Here is a 20614-nt window from a genome sequence, read left to right on the forward strand (position 1 = left end):
ACACTGCTCTATTCCACCTGTGTGCTTTAAATGCAGAACTTAAAGCAGTCTAACAGGAGGTGTAAAACATTAATGGCCACCTTTATGAGGTGTGATACCTGCTGCTTTTAAATTCATCAGGTCAGCTAAGACAGATAAAACCAGAACAACACTGACTAAAATTAATTTCTTCAGAATCCACTATTTAACAGAAGGAGTTGTATTACAAATTCAGAGGCTTCAACTAACTCATGCAGACTGATATTAAAGTAAGTATTCCACATCTCTTTCCAGTCACACATTCTCTGTACAAATGCATATTTAAGTACGCTATACTGGTTGCTATCTTCTGCTTACGCTCATTACCTAATGCAGCTTTTGGTGATGCACTAAGGCAATCAACACTTGGTCCAGGTTCTGGTCCTAAAACACAATGAATAACAAGGGTAAGGATATCAGAAGGCACTTTAGAATGCTTACAATTCAGTTCACTGTATTTAGGGTACTGTTTGATATATCTAGCAAAATGTGTTATTTCTATCACAGCTTTACCAGTTAATAAAAGAGCAACAGGCACCCAAAGATTGATCTGAAGTCTTTTGAATCAAATTTTAATTTGGATTTCTATTAAACATTATTAGAGGAACATACAGTCCCACACATTCTAGCACAACCCGTCTAAAAAGTCTTTCCCCTCCAAAATTCTTGCGTTACTAGCACGGTTACATTAATTAACTATTAAAGCAGGGAAAAAAGAGCCTAAACAAAGATACTACCAGAAAATTGCAGCTTATTGTTAAAAAAGAATCAGTCATACCTTCATTGCATTCTGGAATATTTTCTGAAGTATTCTGCTGTACAGAAACTGGCTCTGATAACACCCACTCTGTATTCTGTGCCTTGAAAAAGATTACAAAAAATCAAAAGTGCACACTAAATAGAATACAGTAAACAAATATGAACATGGAGCTCAAAGACTGCCTGAGCATCATTGATTAGTTAATACTGGATTCTTATGCTAGGTTTAAAACCTGTTCTCAGAAGGGCAGTTATTGACATTAAAAGAAATGCCTACCTTTATTGAGAGCAGGATGGTTTCAAATCACTCCTGAGCACCTGTATTTCCTTCTCAGGAATTTCAGTATGTTTACCATCCAAAAAAATTATAGACATTTTAATTGTGCTTTAGATTTATTTATTGTATGCTGGCTATTAATTGTCTTTATTCATAATAGCAGTACAGTATAGGAAATCTGGATCTTTTATTTATTAGGAGAAATGGGGAGGGACTCTTTGTCAGGGAGTGTAGTGACAGGACAAGGGGTAATGGTTTTAAATTGGAAGAGGGGAGATTTAGATTAGATATTAGGAAGAAATGCTTTCCTGTGAGGGTGGTGAGGCACTGGAACAGGTTGCCCAGGGAAGCTGTGGATGCGCCATCCCTGGAAGTGATAAAGACCAGGCTGGATGGGGCTTTGAGCAACCTGCTCTAGTGGAGGTGTCCCTGCCCATGGCAGGGGGGTTGGAACTCGATGATCTTTAAGGTCCCTTCCAACTCTAACCATTCTATGATTTACATATAATCACCAAGCCTTCTCTCCACATTAAGCTCTTGCACTTCCAATGTTCTAACACTTATTTTGTGATTGTGAGCAGTCTTCCCAAGTCTTCCTGATGAGACCTCCTGCTTCCCTCAGATACATCCTCCTCAACAGGCAGGTTTGTGACCTGGCCACAATAATATCAGCTTATTATTATCTTTTCCACCAGTGCTGTGCCACTGCCAGTTCATGCTTATTCTTCCCTAAAACCTCAATCTCTCTCAAAACATGCATACCCAAATAACCTCTTGCCCTGAGGTACACAGACTGCTTGTCTCTACCCTCTTGCCTTTGCAGCTACCTGAAAAGTTTGCTGTGAAAATTTACTTTATCCTACCCATACATTGTTTTAAGAGGGTTTGTATCAAGTTCCTACTTCTTGTCCTTAACCACAAAAATATTTACAACGCTTCTCTGCTTAAAGTTCTTTCTCTTTAGCTTGCCTCAGTTTATGCTCTTCCCACTCAACTGCAAGCATTTTTCCAAGTTGTCTCTTGCAAACAGAAATATTCCATTTATTTCTCTACTCTCAGGACAGATGATCTTCTGGTAAAGACACTTGACTGGAATTCACAATAACTGATTTTTTTTTTTTTTGGTCTTTGCTGTATTTCTCTGAAATGCTCATTGCAATCTCCCCTGTCTGTAAAATGTAAATACTATTTCACTTTTTCAAAGACATTAAAATATTGGCTGTAGTAGAAGTTCCTAAAATAAAACAAACAACTAGCAAAAAGGCTGATTTTCCCTTTAAAATGCACCATTTTTGAAACCTCACAAATACAACAAAAAAGTTACATTTTGAAACACCACAACTGAATAACCAAAAGGAAAAAAATAATTTTTCATTTAAATTACAGCTTTTTTTCTCCCTTAAGTATCCCACATACACTAGGAAGTCACTAAAAAGTCATGTCATTTTTACTGTGTTCTTTACCCGGTAGATATGAGCAACTGTGTAGGTTTTTATTACTTCCTGCTAATGCACATGCACAACCACAACATCATGAGAGGGGAATTAACATGCAGATGAATTGGTGAAGAGTTTTCACAACAAGGGCTAATCTGATATACCCAAGCTCTTTGAAGTCTTCTCTACCCCAAAATACACCTCATGATAATACTTTTTAGGTGTTCACAGACTGCAACTGTACTAGAAAGCAATTATAGTAGAACACTTAATATTGTTGCAATATTTAGGAATACAAGGTGTAGCAATAATTGCTCTAAGTTGAAGATTACAATTGCTGAAGTTGTTTTCACTGGTATTTTTCAAATATCAGACTCAAGAGAGTCTCTGAAGTATTAATCTTGTGCAATAAATACACTATCCATCACCTTAAGGAGGTAGGATTGAATAAACAAAAACCAACAGTAGCAATAGCCTTCAGAAAGTTACTTTAACATTTTCAAAGAGGCTGTAAGTATTTTGGAGGAAGAAAAAAAGCTTCTGCTTATCAAAACTTTTAAGAACTGTTAAACGTTACTGATTAAAAACCAAAGTTATCATGTAGTATATTTAAATTGGAGCACTCCCAAGCGAGGAATCATGAGCCCAACTGGAATTGTAAGCCTACAAAAAAAAAAATACAGTTTCATTCCACATTTAGCTATTATTTGGGTCATTCTAAATTATCACCTTAGAAAGTGGTTCACATGCAGGAAGAATTTTGAGACCCACAGAAAGAAAAGCAAGTAAATGTTAAATCACCGACTTACCCTTTCTTGATAAGGTTTTCTTTCAGGGTTTAATCTTCATCATAGAACCACAGTTAACCTAAGCGTTTAGAAAGCTAACAAGAATTAAATACAGGTAATCTATACCTTGGGAGAAACATGGGATGCAAAAAAGTCTTCCTCTTTGTTTTGAGGTGACACAGGTGGCATTCCACATCCATCTGTCCACAGCTAGAATTAAAAGAGAAAGAGAATTTTACAGGACAATTACATTAATATATTTTTTTCAAATTCACTAATCTTAAAACTACTCTTTTTTTTCAGGTTAAAAATTTATTGATTTTTTTTTCCTGGTACATAATTTTTCCTTACAAATTTATTCAAGCTTGATATATGACACTTTTTTTTAATTTCATACATCTTTGATGTGTTCCTTCACATTACCCATTTCCTTCCTAACAAAATGCTCAGTATAAGCTTTGCTGCAGTAATACCGTCAATATTCAGTATCACTAGAGCTTTATAATATGTAAGTTTTTTTCATATTCTCATATAAGGTATTTTCTCTCTAATATTCTTATTTCGCCCAAAGCAAAAAAAAAAAAAAAAAAAAACCAAAAAAAAACCACTAGCAGTCATTGGAAACTGTTTTCAGAACTGTATCAGTGTGGTCTGGTACTCTGACAAATTTTCCCACCTAGTCTCAGAGACTCAAAACCTCTGCTACAGTTAAAGCAGAGTTTTGCAAGATGCTAACAGCTGTGAGCAATGCCTGATCTCAGGGCAGGCTGGAGGACCCACAGTGCCACAGGTTATTTTTAGCACCATGCAGGACCGTAACTGGTGATCTGCACTCCAAGGTTACTCATTTCTCACAGTTCTTTCTACTACGCGCAAAAGACACCTGACCAAAAATAATGACCTCTGTCAAAAAGGTTACTGAATGTGCAACAAGCTTACCTCCTCATTCAACAGTCAACTCTATCAGTAGGTTAGAGAAGAAATTTTTTGAAATGTGACAGAGGAGGGGATGGTTAGTACTAAATCTAATTATCTGAATAATTCACTTCAGCAATTTAGATAGCACATAATCACTTATGCTTGTAGTACATAATTTAAAAATATATTTGCTAAATTTTTTATGTAAGAAATACGCTATTAATATCAAACGATTCAATTGGATGGAATCTGTAATTGAAGCAAGATAACCACAGTTCTTCAAAGCGTCATTTGGAGAACATACAGTCAACTTAAATGCACACGGTATGGTATATTTACTTGAACATGTTTTGTATCTAAAGTAGTCAACAGAAATATTCTCTGAAGTTGGTGATGTGAACTATATTGCCTATACCATTTATAATATAGAATTATTATAATCTATTACATTACATGCTTTGATGCATAGATTAGAAAAACCCCAAGCTTTCTCGCTTTACTTTTAGTTCCCACTCATCTGATCAACTTCAAGTGAATCACAGACTTTAATAAGTTGAATCAAACAATCAAAACATGTTTTCTGTGTATGCTGAAGAGAACTGTTGTCAAACTTATTTAACACCTCAGCAAAGTAATTCTGCAAACTTTGCTAATAACTTCTTCCTGTCAGCAACCTAACAATGTTTTGACAGCATGCACGAACCATTTCAGCATTTTTCCTGGTGAACAGCAAGTTCAGGACATACATAACTTGCTAATTTTTCAAATATTATTTCTGTAGGGAAAAAAGCAAAACCACACATTTACCTGTTCAAATCAAATCCCATTTAAATCACAAATATTTTGTAGTAAATTCTATTAGCACTTTTACATTTTTACATGTTGTACTTCTCAATAACAATTCAGGTCCAGATAAGTTAAAATAAAAACACTACATAGCTCATGGAGAAGTGCTGACATTTTTGTTATGCAATAACACCAATATAATTTTGGAGCATGCCCACAAACAAAGAAGTTTCCGTTTTGAAGAAGTTTCTGCCTACAACTCCTATAAGTTACTACAAACATTAAAATTAATGTTCTGAATAACCCAGAAATGATCCTGAAGTCTCCACTTGTGCTCTATCTCAATATTCTTTTTCCCAACAAATAAGGTAAGCTACAAATAGTTTACTCCCCAACTTGCCTATTCCCTGCAACGTGTATCAGTACCTCCTGAAGACAGATCATAGAATCACAGAATGATTAGAGTTGGAAGGGACCTTAAAGATCATCGAGTTCCAACCCCCCTGCCATGGGCAGGGACACCTCCCACCAGACCAGGTTGCTCAAAGCCCCATCCAGCCTGGTCTTGAACACTTCCAGGGATGGCGCAGCCACAGCTTCCCTGGGCAACCTGTTCCAGTGCCTCACCACCCTCACAGGAAAGAATTTCTTCCTAATATCTAATCTAAATCTCCCCTCTTCCAATTTAAAACCATTACCCCTTGTCCTGTCACTACACTTCCTGACCAAGAGTCCCTCTCCGGCTCTCCTGTAGGCTCCCTTCAGATATTGGAAGGCTGCTATGAGGTCTCCCCGGAGCCTTCTCTTCTCCAGGCTGAACAACCCCAGCTCTCTCAGCCTGTCTTCATAGGGGAGGTGCTCCAGCCCTCTGATCATCTTTGTGGCCCTCCGCTGGGCACCTTCCAAGAGATCCATGTCCTTCCTGTGTTGAGGACTCCAAAGCTGGACACAGTATTCAGGTGGGGTCTCACGAGCACAGAGTAGAGGGGTAGAATCACCTCCCGCAACCTGCTGGCCACACTTCTCTTGATGCAGCCCAGGATGGGGTTGGCTTTCTGGGCTGCCAGCGCACACTGCCTGCTCACGTTGAGCTTCTCATCCACCAACACCCCCATTTCCTTCTCCTCAGGGCTGCTCTCCAGCCATTCTCCGCCCAACCTGTATTTGTGCCTGGGATTGCCACGTCCCAGGTGCAGGACCTTGCACTTGGCCTGGTTGAACTTCATACGATTTGCACGAGCCCATCTCTCAAGCCTGTCCAGGTCCCTCTGGATGGCATCCCTTCCCTCCAGCATGTCGACCGCACCACCGAGCTTGGTGTCATCGGCAAACTAGCTGAGGGTGCACTCTATCCCACTGTCCATGTCTCCGACAAAGATGTTGAACAGCACTGGTCCCAGTACCGACCCCTGAGGAACACCACTCATCACTGGCTTCCACTTGGACATTGAGCTGTTGACCACAACCCTTTGAGTGCGACCATCCAGCCAGTTCCTTATCCACAGAGTGGTCCATCCATTGAATCCATGAGTTTCCAATTTTGAGACCAGGATGTCACGCGGGGCAGTGTCAAACTCTTTGCATAAGCCCACGTAGATGACGTCTGTTGCTCTGCCCTTGTCTACCAATGCTGTGGCAATACCATAAAAGGCCACCAAATTTGTCAGGCATGATTGGCCCTTGGTGAAGCCATGCTGGCTGTCTCAAATCACCTCCTTGTTTTCCATGTGCCTTAGCAGAGATTCCAGGAGGATCTGCTCCATGATCTTGCCAGGCACAGAGGTGAGGCTGACTGGCCTACAGTTCCCTGGGTCTTCCTTTTTTCCTTTTTTTAATATTGGGGTTATGTTTCCCTTTTTCCAGCCAGCGGGAACTTCACCAGATTGCCACGATTTCTAAAATATGATGGAAAGCGGCTTAGCAACTTCGTCCGCCAGCTCCCTCAGGACCCGTGGGTGGATTTCATCAGGTCCCATGGGCTTACACACCTTCAGGTTCCTTAGGTGGTCTTGAACTTGATCTTCTCCTACTGTGGGCAGTTCTTCATTTGCAGAGTCCTTGTTTTTGCCTTCTGTGACTTGGGCAGTGTGGTTGGAGCCCTTGCCGGTGAAGACTGAGGCAAAAAAGTTGTTCAGTAGCTCAGCCTTATCCATATCCTGGGAGGCCAGGTCTCCCGTTTCCTTCTGGAGAGGGCCCACAACTTCCCTAGTCTTGCCTTTGTCCCTGACATAGCTGTAGAAGTTTTTCTTATTGTTTTTCATGTCCCTGGCTAGATTTAGTTCTGCCTGGGCTTTTGCTTCCTGATCTGGTTCCTGGCCACTCGGACAGTTTCTTTATATTCTGCCCATTCTACCCATCCCTGCTTCTACCCTCTATAGGCCTCTTTTTTGGTCTTGAGCTTGTCCAGCAGTTCCTTGTTCACACACACAGGCCTGCTGGCTATTTTGCCTGACTTCTTCTTTTTTGGGATGCACCTCTCCTGAGCTTGGAGGAGGCGATCCTTGAATGCCAACGAGCTTTCTTGGGCCCCTCTCCCCTCCAGATAATATTTTGCATTATTAATTAGAAACTTAAAATTACTCTAGGGGGAAAGATAAAGTTTTTAAGAAATCTTAATGACACAGGACACACACTACTCACATCAGTACCATGCTTTCTTGTTGCCTGTGTTGCAAGAGATTTAATCTTCTCCTTGTAAAGCTGAGCACCACGACTGTTATACTTTGCATTGGTATCATTTGTTGTGCATCCATGTTGATGGAAAAAAGCTAACTATGAAGGAAAACACAGAAAATGCTATGAGAAACAGGTTAAAAAACTAATGCCATTTAACATAAAATTATATCATAATGTAGCAAAATACTCTGCTCCTCTACTTAAATCTAATTTTTTAATTTATGGAGTCTATGTAGATCTCCAAAATAAAAAGAAACCTCCATTCTGGCAACCTCTTTATGTATAAATAAAACAACAGAAAACACAAATACATTAGTGGGATGTTTTAAAAGCATATACAAATGCAAACTTGCCATTGTACACAAAGAATCCTAGTTCTGAAATTAAGTGTAGAAAGGAAGAGGTAAAATTGATTGCCAATACCTGTGCTTCAAAGGACATTCCTGAAATTCTAAAAGGCATTGTGTGGCTTCATCTCTAGCACGCTAGACAGAACAATGTATGTTCAATAGCATCAAAATGACTGTATAAAAATGGTCTTCCTTCAAAAGAAAAGTGTGTGTATGCACACACATATGTATTCGTATGTATTTATATGCTTGTGTATGTATATGAAAATATAAATATATAAATGAAAAGATTTATTCTGATTTAGGATCTTAAAACAAAAGCAAATCAATCGATTTATATCAGAATTCCACAAGTTGTTTGAAAGAAAAAAAATAAATTTCTCAGTACCTAAAATTGACTAGCAAGTCATACCATACCATACGTTCTTGCATGGAAGAACATCTCAGACTATTACACTAAAACATAATAAGTTTCTGATAGGATAAGCAAGTCTAGATAACCTAAGGTTATGCCCTCATATGCTGCAATTGCAAAGCATAAATCTAGTATACAAGTACCAGACTTCATATAAAGATTTAGCAACAACCATGCAGGAGAGAAATAATGCCAGTCAACTTCGGTGATTATGACAGAAACAGTCGTAAACATCACAGCTGCCATAAAGAAGGTGCATTTTTGCATTTAAATATATACACACCTATGAACTTGATATTCAGAGCTTTTTTTTTTTTTTTTTTCCTTTAAACCCTAATTCCACTCATTAGTCCACTCAGACTTTTACTCTGAAAACAAAAGGAACTAAGAACACTTCAGATTTTCTAGCAACGTATACATAGCTACAAAGCTCAGGACAGCTGTTACCCAAGATTCAGCATCATCAGGCAATTATAGAATACAAATGATCAATGTCAATCTGAGAGTGCTTCTAAACAGTAGTTAGTAAAAACAGAATTTAGCCTTTAATTCGAGCAAAAAGAGAATGTTGTTGTTGGGGGTTTTTTTAAGGTAATTGGAAGAAAAACATTAATTTTTTTTTTTTTTTTAACGTCCAGACAGTTTACAAAACTGATCTTTAAAGTTTCAGATATAAATCTTCCTAGGCAATCCAAAACAGGCCATTGTGAATTTGAGGTATTTGAGGGGTGGCTGTGGGTATATTATACCTCTTGGTATAATGTATGATAGGGAACAGTGATATCCAAGTAGAAAGATAAAAACTCATAAAATTCAATAATAAAGGTTTACTATAATTCTTCTGGTAATACGTTTTCTAAGATTAACTGAAGCATACTTTTCAAACTTTGCAATCTCTTATTTCCAGCTGCCTTAAACCCTTTGAATAGCAAAGTTTATATAGTTTAACCAAAGCTTTTAGGTCTTTGGCTAAAAAAGACAATATTTTTCATGCAAAATCTCCCTCTTCTGATTAGTCAAATTGTGATTTTTATGTACTAAGTGGCATAAAAGCAACTCAATGAGTAAATTCACATAACAGCAGTATTAAAAGAGAAAGGTGTAACTTAGAAAGGACAGGCAGAAGGCATCATACAACTGCTAAGATCTGTAAGCCAGAGACAGTGACCCACTGAATGCCTAATTCAAAGAAAAAGGTTTGATTGAAAATGCAGAAATGGAAGATAAATAATAATGATCCCGAATTCATCATTTTTGTAAGAAAATAGAAAAAACAGCAAAATATTAAAGTGTTAGACTTAAGCAGGTTGTCAAGAAAGTTGTTAAGAAAAAGCCTACGGAAAGCAAGTTTGGATGAAGTTTCTTAAGGAAACAACATTAAAAGACAAAGCGCAAATGAAGACAGATAGGGATAAACATTCAGGTAATTAGAAGAAAAGTAGAAATTGCCTCGGGAAGTTGCGTGTTTCCCCACTGGGTGGGGTCAATTTAGGGAAGCAATCTCAGTTATTGGTGGTCAGTCTTTGAAAAAACATGGGAAAACAGGCAAGATTCCGAAAGCGTTGACAAAGGAAAACATCCTCTTTTATAAAGGAGACTGAGAACAATACAGCAGCCAACATAACTTCAATGTACAAAAAAATATTGTGTAACAAGCTTATTTGTAAGTACATAAAATATCAAGTTGAAAGTAACAGCCCATATGAATTGGCCCAAACCAAAACACTATTTCCTCTCTGACAGTGTAGCATGTCTTAACTTGACTTCAGTTGCACCTCGGGTAGAAGTCAAATCTTTACTTCAGTGTAACATTTGACAGTGAGGTGATTTTTGGCATGATATTTTCAGAAACCACATAAGGAAACGTGGTCACATGAAGATGCCCAGGTTTACAGGCTGTTGGAAAGCCATCTTTCAGCAGTTGCCAATGTTTCCCTGTTAAAATAGACATGTATTGACAAGGAATCTGATCTGGCCTTTACAGTGATTTTTGTTAATGACTTGTAAGAAAAAATAAAACATTTGCAGATTATACCAAGATGGAAAAGTTGCAAGAAGTATGGAAAAACAGGAGGGGAAAAAAAAAAAAAAAAAAAAAGGAGAGAAATGAACTGGAAAAATAAAAATATCCCCAAGATGCCAATATGTGAGCCAATAAGGACAGACAATAGCTTCCAAGCCTAACAAGCTTATATGTGCAAAGCAAATACTCAGGAGTACATACAGCATTTGCATTTCCTCCAACTTGCATGCATCTCAGCTGAAACCAAGACCAATTGGAATCCAGTTCTGTAGATCTAAACAGAAGGAAACATTTTTTAATGTTATCTCCAAAGCCATTTAAAATCTAAATTTTTTTTTTTTGTAAAGTGTTTCTCCCTTCCCTCCCTTTTTTTGTAAAATGAAAAGCATGCAGCTATAGAAAAAAAAAACTGCAACAATGCACAAAGTGGAAAAACAAATTAATAAAGCCACGTAGTTTTCAAACTGTAAAAGCATGAAAAAAACACACCCTCTGGCTGACAGGTTTTCCCTTTTAAAAAGCACCAATAAGATACATTTTCAGGAATCCCATTTGAACTCTGTCAACAGCAGATGACAATCACATGTATGTCATGGACAAACTGACAATTTGAATGTCATAACACAACAAAAATTTTGAGCTCAGTGAGTATGAAGACAATTAATACTGTGATCATTAGGAACGGATTCTTGAGAGGTCTCCTCTAACACTCTTGTATACAGAGAAAAGACAGCAGAGGAAGAATTTTAGTTGATGGAAAACAACTGCTTTTATCTTCAATTCATATTTGATCGCACTGCTCTCACTCACTCCAAGGAGAAGCTTACATTTCAAATGTGTAATTATTTATCTGGCCAAAGAGGCCCACAGGCCATCAGTTAGGATATTCACCTGAAATGTGACAAGCTCAGGGTACAGATTTACTGCACCCACTGACTGAGCTAAACAGCTGCCAAAAGGGGTAGCCCTTTACGCTACCCCAGTACTAGCTCCCAGGTGAGGGGATTGAGTGCACCCTCAGTAAGTTCACAGATGACACCAAACTAGGTGGGAGTGTTGATCTGCTTGAGGGTCGGCAGGCTCTACAGAGGAACCTGGACAGGTTGGATCAATGGGCCAAGGCCAATGGGATGAAGTTTAATAAGGCCAAGTGCCGGGTCCTGTATTTCGGTTACAACAACCCCAGGCAACGCTACAGGCTTGGGGCAGAGTGGCTGGAAAGCTGCCCGGCAGAAAAGGACCTGGGGGTGATGGTGGACAGCCGGCTTAACATGAGCCAGCAGTGTGCCCAGGTGGCCAAGAAGGCCAACGGCATCCTGGCCTGGATCAGGAACAGCGTGGCCAGCAGGAGCAGGGCAGTGATGGTGCCTCTGTACTCGGTGCTGGTGAGGCCTCACCTCGAGTGCTGTGTTCAGTTCTGGGTCCCTCACTACAGGAAGGACATTGAGCTGCTGGAGCATGTCCAGAGGAGAGCCACCAAGCTGGTGAGGGGTCTAGAGAACAAGTCACACGAGGAGAGGCTGAGGGAACTGGGCATGTTTAGTTTGGAGAAGAGGAGGCTGAGGGGAGGCCTCATTGCCCTCTACAGCTCCCTGAAAGGTTGCAGAGGTGGGTGTTGGCCTCTTCTCCCAAGGGAATAATGGCAGGACCAGAGGAAATGGTGTGAAGTTGGGGCAGGGGAGGTTTAGATTAGATATTAGGAAGAATGACTTTACTGAGAGAGTGGCCAGGCACTGGAACAGCCTGCCCGGGGAGGTGGTGGAGTCACCATCCCTGGAGGTATTTAAGAAACGTGTAGACGTGGCACTTCAGGGCATGCTCTAGTGCCCGAGATTGTTGGTTTGCGTCTGTTTGTGGGTGGGTGTTTGTATTGTTTTTGTTTTGTTTTTGGTGTTTGGTGTTTTCTTTTTGTTTGTTTGTTTTTTTTTGTTTTGGTTTGGTTTGTTTTTTTTGTTGGTTGGACTCTATGATCTCAAAGGTCCCTTCCAACCAAGAAGATTCTGTGATTCCGTGACACCATAATGAACTACTTCAGGAAGTAAAGCTTGCAAAATGCTATTTAGCTCTCTGAACCGGCTTGCTGGGGGTCAGACTATCTTTATGATCAATACACTGTAATACTGTCGAAGATAATGAACTAATATTTGCCTCAGTCTTCATTTGGAGGAATGATGTAACACTTCAACATACTTACCCTGTTCTTTATTTCATCATTTCAATGTAGAAACAACAACGCACATTTGTTGGCAGATCTAACACAACAAGCAGATAATGGGAATGGGTGCACGGTGCAAATTCTGCTGAACCCTACCTATTTACTTATTTCCCCAGCAGCTATCAGATACATCAAAGCTAATGCAAACATTAAAAAGGTCTGAATCAGTACTTGAGAGAAGAATGGGTTTTCCCCTCTGAGCAGGTATCTGAACAAACAAAAACATTAAAAGATGCCATTTTTACTACAAAACTATATAAATTACTTACCGGATGAAACTCAAATGAACACCAAGTGATCGATGAGTCCCTGAACAATCAATACAGAGGAAAACTCCATACGTTATGCTTGCCCAGCTAGGGTTCTTTGCTCCGCAGTCAAAACATACCTTACAGAAAATAAAGATCAGTAAGAGGACTTGAGCATAACCGTGTCTTACAGTTGTGCTATAGGTCATGCTAACACCCTTGCAGTGATCGAACTTAACTCATCCTTACAGCCTCTGTTGACATGACAACTTTATATTATCCTAATTTTAAAAATATAAAGAGAAGTTATACAATCTGTCCACACTTGTGTATCGTTCCCCTAACTAGACATGACTATGTGCCTTCTTGGTTTCCAACTATAACCAGTGGGACCACAGCTTGAGAAACCATCGGTCAGAGAACCCATCTCAGTCTAGTTCAAACACACACTTAACACAGTACTTCCAGCACTACTGAATTATCTCAGTGTTTAAGAAGTGTGTTCCCAAGGGCAGTCTCTCTTCATGACGTACCGCTGAGTCTACTCTTTCCTCAGAACGTACATGTGACTGCAGTTATCAGCAGCACTGATAATGACGCCATTATCTACTTTCTTATATAGAATCCTTGACCCTTAGAGCAAGCCACTGAAATCCAGTTGTGTGAAGAAAGCAACCACACTGTGTACTGCCTAGCCAAGTACCCTCCGCCAGACATGACTTTGTATGATGTATCACACATGACTTTTAACTGTCCATAACATACACTGTCAAAAAGCAAACATGCCCACAATTACTGTATAGACAAAACTAAGATTTTCTTATCCTCTGCCACCACATTAGACTCCTTACCATTCAGCCAAAACTACAAGAGGTATCTGTGTCTACATCTCATATACTTTACAGATCTGCAGACCACAACTTTCATGTCCTGTTTCAATTATTCCAAATTTTGTACTTCTTTGGCCAAGGAAAGCAAGAACAAAAAAATTATCTGATACGAATGAATTTTCAAATGCAAGAAGAACACAAATTTAAATAGAAACAGCTATTCCCAGTTAATGCCATGTGCGTGCTTTATTTCTGTATAAAAGCACTTAATTATCTGATCAATGCTTTTTCAGTGGTGTTTATAAAAGCTGCAAAGAAGTACTTCTACAGTAAAAGCATCCATGGGTACAGTCAGTGGCATCTCCTAAGAAATAACTCCACAGAGAAAAAACTTCTACACAACAATAATGGAGTTCCAACCTGCAACTTTATGCTTTAACATCCTCCAATAAATCTAATGCATCCTCAGATAGAAAGGGAAGTTCTAGCTATATGCAGAAAGAAAAAGAAAAAGAATATTTCTTTCAGGTCAGCAGGGGACTTATGGTATACCCTACAAGCTGGCCACAATGTTTTCAGCACCTCCTCATCAGGCTGGAAAAATAAAAAGTTAAGAAGTCTCCTTGCCAGAATCTCCATTCGCATAACTAAAATGAGATTTTTGGCTCTATTTTTTTTTGTACAAGACACAGTTAAACAAGACCTGAGTTTTCACTCAAGTAAGGTCACCTATCATTCACTCAAATTAATTTCAAGTACACGCCCAGGAGCAGTTTGAGGCTAAACTTGTTTTAGTGTGGGGTCTACTTAAGCTTGCACAGTACAAATTTATCAAGCACAAGCAAAGTTAACCAGCAGATCCAGCATTAGCTCTTCCAACAGAAGAACATTTTAAGTCTAGCTTCAGATAGGCTAATGACTGGCAACAAAAACAGAAAGCACGGAGGTCACGGTTCCTGCATGTACAAATCCCCTCTTTCTCTCTCAACAGAGACTTAACATTTACTAATGTTAAGTCATTTATGTACCCCACATGGAAATGGGGCCATTCACTGACATATAGCAGCAAGAAGAAATAAGATAAAAGCTACACACAGTGCGTGACAATAGGAGGGGTTAGAGAGAGCAGAAGCACAGGTGGAAGAATGAAATCCATGGAGTGAGGGGAAAAAAGAGGAGTAACTCTTCACATATGTCATATTCTAAGAAAACACACAGCCTCAGTAGTCAGAACTCATTGGTGGTGTTTTTTTTCCCCAATTCTCTCCATTCTTTGAAGTAGTTGCTTAAAAAGCAACATGAGCCTTGTCTTCATTTTAAATTGGCTATCTTCAGCCTTTTCCTTAAAAGGCCAAAAGGAGGATGGGGACAACAAAACAGGAGAAGATTCTGCTTGAAATCAAAGCTAATAGAACAGCCCTGGTCTCACTTCTAATACAGGAGAGCAAAGCAAACTTGCAGTCATAAGTCCTGTAGAAATTCCCCGGAGTAAGAATGGAAAACAAGAATCTTGAGTGTCAGTGGGTGGTTAAGAAAACAAATCCCACATGTAAAAAAATTCAGTTATAAACATAACTAAAGATCCTCCTCCCTTCCCCGGTACAATTATAAGCACTTAATTTCAGCATCTTAAAAGTCAATTGCATCGCCTTGGAAGCTAGCTGCCACATAGCTCAGTATCTTCACTTGTGCAGGCATCTCTATCAGCTATTTACCAGACACCTGTGGAACTTATTCATGTGCATAAAAAAATATAGCTTTTAGGATTGTGATGCAAGCAGGAACATCTAATTTTCTTGTGAAAGTAATGTAAGAAGTGCTGTTTCCATCATATTATGCAACAGAAACAGAAGCATATTTCGTTAACATTTAGACTAATTTTGCTTAGTTCTCTCAATTTTTAAAGTGCTTCCCACCACATAAATTTTAACAAGAACAAGGAAAAAAAATCAAAGCAAATTTCACAGCCACCCTATGAAATTATTTCCATTTTAAAAGCAGATAAAGTATATTTTCTGTACTGATTTGGGTACAGTTAAAATATCAAAATGATTATAAAAAATTTTAAAGGGTATGCTTAAATAATCTATTGCTTTAAAAACACACTTGCATTCTTATTGCTTATTTTGTGTTAAATCATTTCAGGACAGCCTAGATGAAGTAACAGTCCCTTTAATTAAGGGACTGTTTGATTAAGCCTAGATTAAGTAACAGTCACTTTGAAAAAAAGAGAGCAAAAGCCCTAACTGAGATGTTTGTATGAGAGCAAACACAAAGATTTGGCTATAATCCACTGCAAGCAGTCATTAAATCATACAACATCCACCTTGCACAAGATACCTGTGTTAATAAGTACATATATAACATACATTGTTATTGTATATGGAAATGTAATAACATATAGCCTATAGAAAAGTTAGTTTGGGCTCTTCAAAAGAGGCGATTGGTTCGGCAAGCTTATCCCTGAGGTCACGGTTACATAGATGCTTTCAACCTCCCATCTAGTGGGGCTACTGCCACAGGGTATCTCCGCATCTCCTTGTGCTCACCATTCCTAGCGTGCAAAGGTACCACACAGCTGCCTGAACTCAAGAGGCAGTTTCACACTCGGTTGAAGCTAATTTAAATCTAAGCAGCTCCTCTCTTAGTTCCCCAGCCACCACGTCCAGATATGCTTTTACTCCTTTTCTTGCATAAGCAGTAATAATCACACTTGTTGATCCTACTGGAAACCAGCATCGCGCTGCTTTGACTCAGAACAAAGGTAGGTCCAACTCACATCATAGCCACATGACCAGAAACGCCAATATAAGGGAGGGGAAAAGAGCGTTTGCCACAAGAAGAAGACAGGACCAACCATTTCAGCAGTGTTATGGTCTGAAAATGACTTAGGTGAGACGTGAAATACCACCTACCCTCCGTCACACACATAAAACACACCCACAACACACACTGTAATAACAAAACTGAACGACTGATAAAGCACAACACCGCGAATAGTTTACAGCCAGTTCAGATCTTTGATCTGGGTGTCCAAGCAGGGACATGAATACTACCATTAATAAAAGAAAAGAAAGAACCAGAGAGAAGAGAATGAAAAACTAACACTTTCATAGGAAAGGATCTATGCCAGATTAAAAGATAGAATGTAGCACAGCCTCAGGGTGCAAGTCTTCAAAACAGGTGAGCTATACAAATGCTCAAATTAACAATAAGAAGTAGTTTAAGGACTATGAACATTGTTATACGTACAAAATACTTATTTAATAATTGTAACATGTTTGTTAAATGCCATCAGGCATCTCTATATTACATAATATCCAAAGACACACCAGGAACTCAAAAAAAAAAAAAGAAAAAAATAAAAGCTATTTCTCATGCTATACAAAGTAAAGGAAACTAAGATCAAATTACAGATATGTAACTTTCAAGACAATTATTCAAATACCAGTTTAAACACTATAATCCACAAATTAAATCACACGTTTTTTTAAGTGAGAATTATTTTCCTAAGATCACGTGCGCTAAGAACTACTTCAGATCACCTAGTACAGTGTAAATGTACATGTCTGCTTATAGTAGGCAGTCAATAAGCCCAGATGCTGCCCAGAAAATACCAGTTCTTCCCAAACTGTATATATAAACAATACAGTTAAAGCTTTCAATACAGAACCTTTCCAATATTTGCACTTCCCTGTGCCTTTCTTTCCACGCAGGAAAGCCCTAAAAATAAAAAGGGCAGACTGCATAAGAACACCACAAGAGAAAAGAAACAAAACAAGATATAAGCAAACACAAGAGGATAAACTGATAGCAGCAACTTTTAGTTAAGATGGCTGATCAGATACAGGAGCATGGGAGAGTTGTGAGATCTAGAATGTGGCCAGTAGGTCGAGGGAGGTCATTCTCCCCCTCTACTCTGCACTGGTGAGGCCACAACTGGAATACTGTGTCCAGTTCTGGGCTCCCCAGTTCAAGAGAGACAGGGAACTACTGGAGAGAGTCCAGCGTAGGGCAACAAAGATGATTAAGGGATTGGAGCACCTCCCTTATGAAGAAAGGCTCAAAGAGCTGGGGCTCTTCAGCCTGGAGAAGAGAAGGCTGAGGGGAGACCTTATCTATGTTTACAAGTACCTAAAGGGTGGGTTGGAGGATGATGGAGCCGGACTCTTTTCAGTGGTTCCCAGCGATAGGACGAAGGGCAATGGGCACAAGTTGGAACATGGGAAGTTCCATTCAAAGATGAGGAGAAACTTCTTTCCGGTGAGGGTGCCAGAGCCTTGGAACAGGCTGCCCAGGGAAGATGTGGAGTCCCCTTCTCTGGAGATCTTCAAGACCCACCTGGATGCAGTCCTGAGTGATGTGCTCTGGGCAACCCTGCTTCAGCAGGGGAGTTGGACTAGATGATCTCCAGAGGTCCCTTTCAACTCTGAGAATTCCGTGATTCCGTGATCTAAGCTGTTGATGTTCCCCATTCTCCTTCCTCTCTGTCTTTACAGTTCAACAAGAACATGCTTCACTGCAGCGTTAATAAATTCTCCGCACCTGAGCTATTTCTTTCAAACTGACCTCGTTTGAATGGCAGCACACACTGTGCCAATATTGCTTTGCCAACACTGGCACTAAATTTCTACATTGCACCTGATGTGACAGCAAGGAGAGACAGATATGCCTGAGCAACCACAGGTACCACATCCACCTTATTAATTCTAGCTTAGTAACAATGAGTTCAGTACAGGGGCACTGTTCGAGGCACTCCGTCCTCAGGCTTTCCACCCTTGCCAGCTACGGGCAGTGCTTTCTGATTCTCTTGTGATCCCAATACAGAAAAAGCGCCACAACAGCATTAGAGAACTACTCAATCTCTTAGACACAGTGCCAGTGAATTGTCATAAAGCCAATACAATGGAGCAGATGGCACCAAAAAGCGGCACAGGAGCACATAGCTGCAGAAGGGAATTCTGTCACCCAATGCTTCTGCCATGTCACCTTGTAGTCTGAGGCACCTTTCCCACTTTGCAGCGAGCCACTGCACACCTTCACACGTAATGGATATTAAAAAACCAACAGGGCTCCACAGCACAAAAAAACCCCCAACAACAAAGCAGGCACCGAAGCACACTGAAACACTTTCAATGCTCTAGGTTGTTGCTGTTTTGGAACTTGCTTTTTATTTTTAGCAGAGCTGACTCTCCTTCCAGCAACCCTTACATGCCAGGTACCCAGGAGGAGCTGCACTCCCCTAATTAGTCTAGTGGGAGGTATCCCTGCCCATAGCAGGGGGGTTGGAACTAGATGATCTTTAAGGTCCCTTCCAACTCTAAATCGTGATTCAGACGGATGGAGCACCCCTCCTATGAAGACAGGCTGAGAGAGCTGGGGTTGTTCAGCCTGGAGAAGAGAAGGCTCCGGGGAAACCTCACAGCAGCCTTCCAATATCTGAAGGGAGCCTACAGGAGAGCCGGAGAGGGACTCTTTGTCAGGAAGTGTAGTGACAGGACAAGGGGTAATGGTTTTAAATTGGAAGAGGGGAGATTTAGATTAGATATTAGGAGGAAATTCTTTCCTGTGAGGGTGGTGAGGCACTGGAACAGGTTGCCCAGGGAAGCTGTGGCTGCCCCATCCCTGGAGGTGTTCAAGGCCAGGCTGGATGGGGCTTTGAGCAACCTGCTCTAGTGGAGGTGTCCCTGCCCATGGCAGGGGGGTTGGAACTCCATGATCTTTAAGGTCCCTTCCAACTCTAACCATTCTGTGATTCTATGATTCTACGAATTAAGGGCTTAACCCCGAGCCGGCCGAGCTGCCCAGCCGAGGGCCAGAAAGGCTTCCCCCCGCTCTCACAGGGTCGTGTACCCCCCCCTCCAGCAGCAGGCAACCGGGCCGGGGCTCCGGTGGCTCGGCCGGGGCGTGATGGTTGGCGGGCACTCCCCCTCACCCGCCCTGCCGGCAGTGCGACGTGTCACAACGGCGGAGCGCAGCTTGTTGCCGCCCTCCCCCTCTCCCCCGGCCCCGGCCCCCCCATACCTTGTTGGTGGGGAGGGAGCGGAGCCGCTTGAAGATAGCGGCGATGTCCTGCTTGCTGGGCTCGCACATGGCGGCAGGTGGTGGGAGCGGGGCGGCAGCTCTGCCCGAGAAAGGGGCCGCTGCCCTCACCGCCGAGACGCCGCCGCCGCCGCCGCCGCCGGAGGTCCGGTCCCGCCCCGCCCGGGAGGCGACGAGGCAGCGCGCGCCCCCTCAGGCCCTGCCCAGCTCGGCGTGGCTTGCAGTCGCCGGCGTGGCGCGAGGTGGGGGGGGGGGGGGGGCTACGCTTCCCTTCTCCCGCCCTCTGCCTCCCGGTTACCCTGGAGACGAGCGGCGCTGTTGCCTCAGCGTTTTTCCTTGAGGCGCGTTAACCGTCGCCGGGGGTGAGGGGAGGACACTGGGGTGTGAAGCGGCCCGGCCTGGGGCGGTGGGTGTTAGCCGTGAAGAGGGCTGAAGCACGGGGGCGGGCCTGCCACGCCGGCCTGGCTTCCTCGGGGCCCGAGGCAGCGGCGGGGCCCGGAAAGGAACCGGGGGGAAATAGACCAGGCCCTGCTCCCTTCGAGGGGTGTGGAAAAGCGAAGCCAGCAGTGTTCTCTCAAGACAGGTGATACAGCCCGTTGTTATGCCTGTGAATAGACTTGTGTCCTGGGTTGAGAGACACAGGACTAACTTTTCTTCTGATGCTGGGGAAAACTGCACTTTTAGAAGACTCTAGTGTCTGAATTTGTGAAAATATTTACTTTATAGCCAGCCAGACTCTGTGGGATTCAAGGTCTCAGTGTTTTCGAGCCTTGCCAGGGGCAGGGACGAGGAGGAGCAAGGCCTGGGCATTTGACCCAGGCTGGCCAACAGGA

At 41.4% G+C, this 20614-nt stretch overlaps 1 protein-coding gene across 2 annotated transcripts in view; it reads right to left on the reverse strand.

Annotated features, from left to right (window-relative positions):
- The window catches only part of ARFGAP3 (ARF GTPase activating protein 3), a 41430-nt gene extending 21495 nt beyond the window's left edge, over window positions 1-19935 (reverse strand). The window contains exons 1-7 of one of the 2 annotated variants that reach the window (XM_074164819.1): window positions 19764-19935; window positions 12931-13049; window positions 10648-10720; window positions 7623-7754; window positions 3405-3488; window positions 797-878; window positions 346-402 (exon numbers count right to left, since the gene is read on the reverse strand). In XM_074164819.1, coding sequence (XP_074020920.1) covers window positions 346-402; window positions 797-878; window positions 3405-3488; window positions 7623-7754; window positions 10648-10720; window positions 12931-13049; window positions 19764-19832 — 616 coding nt within the window. In that variant the 5' untranslated portion in view covers window positions 19833-19935. The remainder of the gene's footprint in view (window positions 1-345; window positions 403-796; window positions 879-3404; window positions 3489-7622; window positions 7755-10647; window positions 10721-12930; window positions 13050-19763) is intronic. The other variant, XM_074164827.1, reaches the window with a different exon arrangement.
- Window positions 19936-20614: the final 679 nt, after the last annotated feature.

This window comes from Numenius arquata, chromosome 2, assembly GCF_964106895.1.
Source record: "Numenius arquata chromosome 2, bNumArq3.hap1.1, whole genome shotgun sequence".
NCBI classification, from domain to species: Eukaryota; Metazoa; Chordata; class Aves; order Charadriiformes; family Scolopacidae; genus Numenius; species Numenius arquata.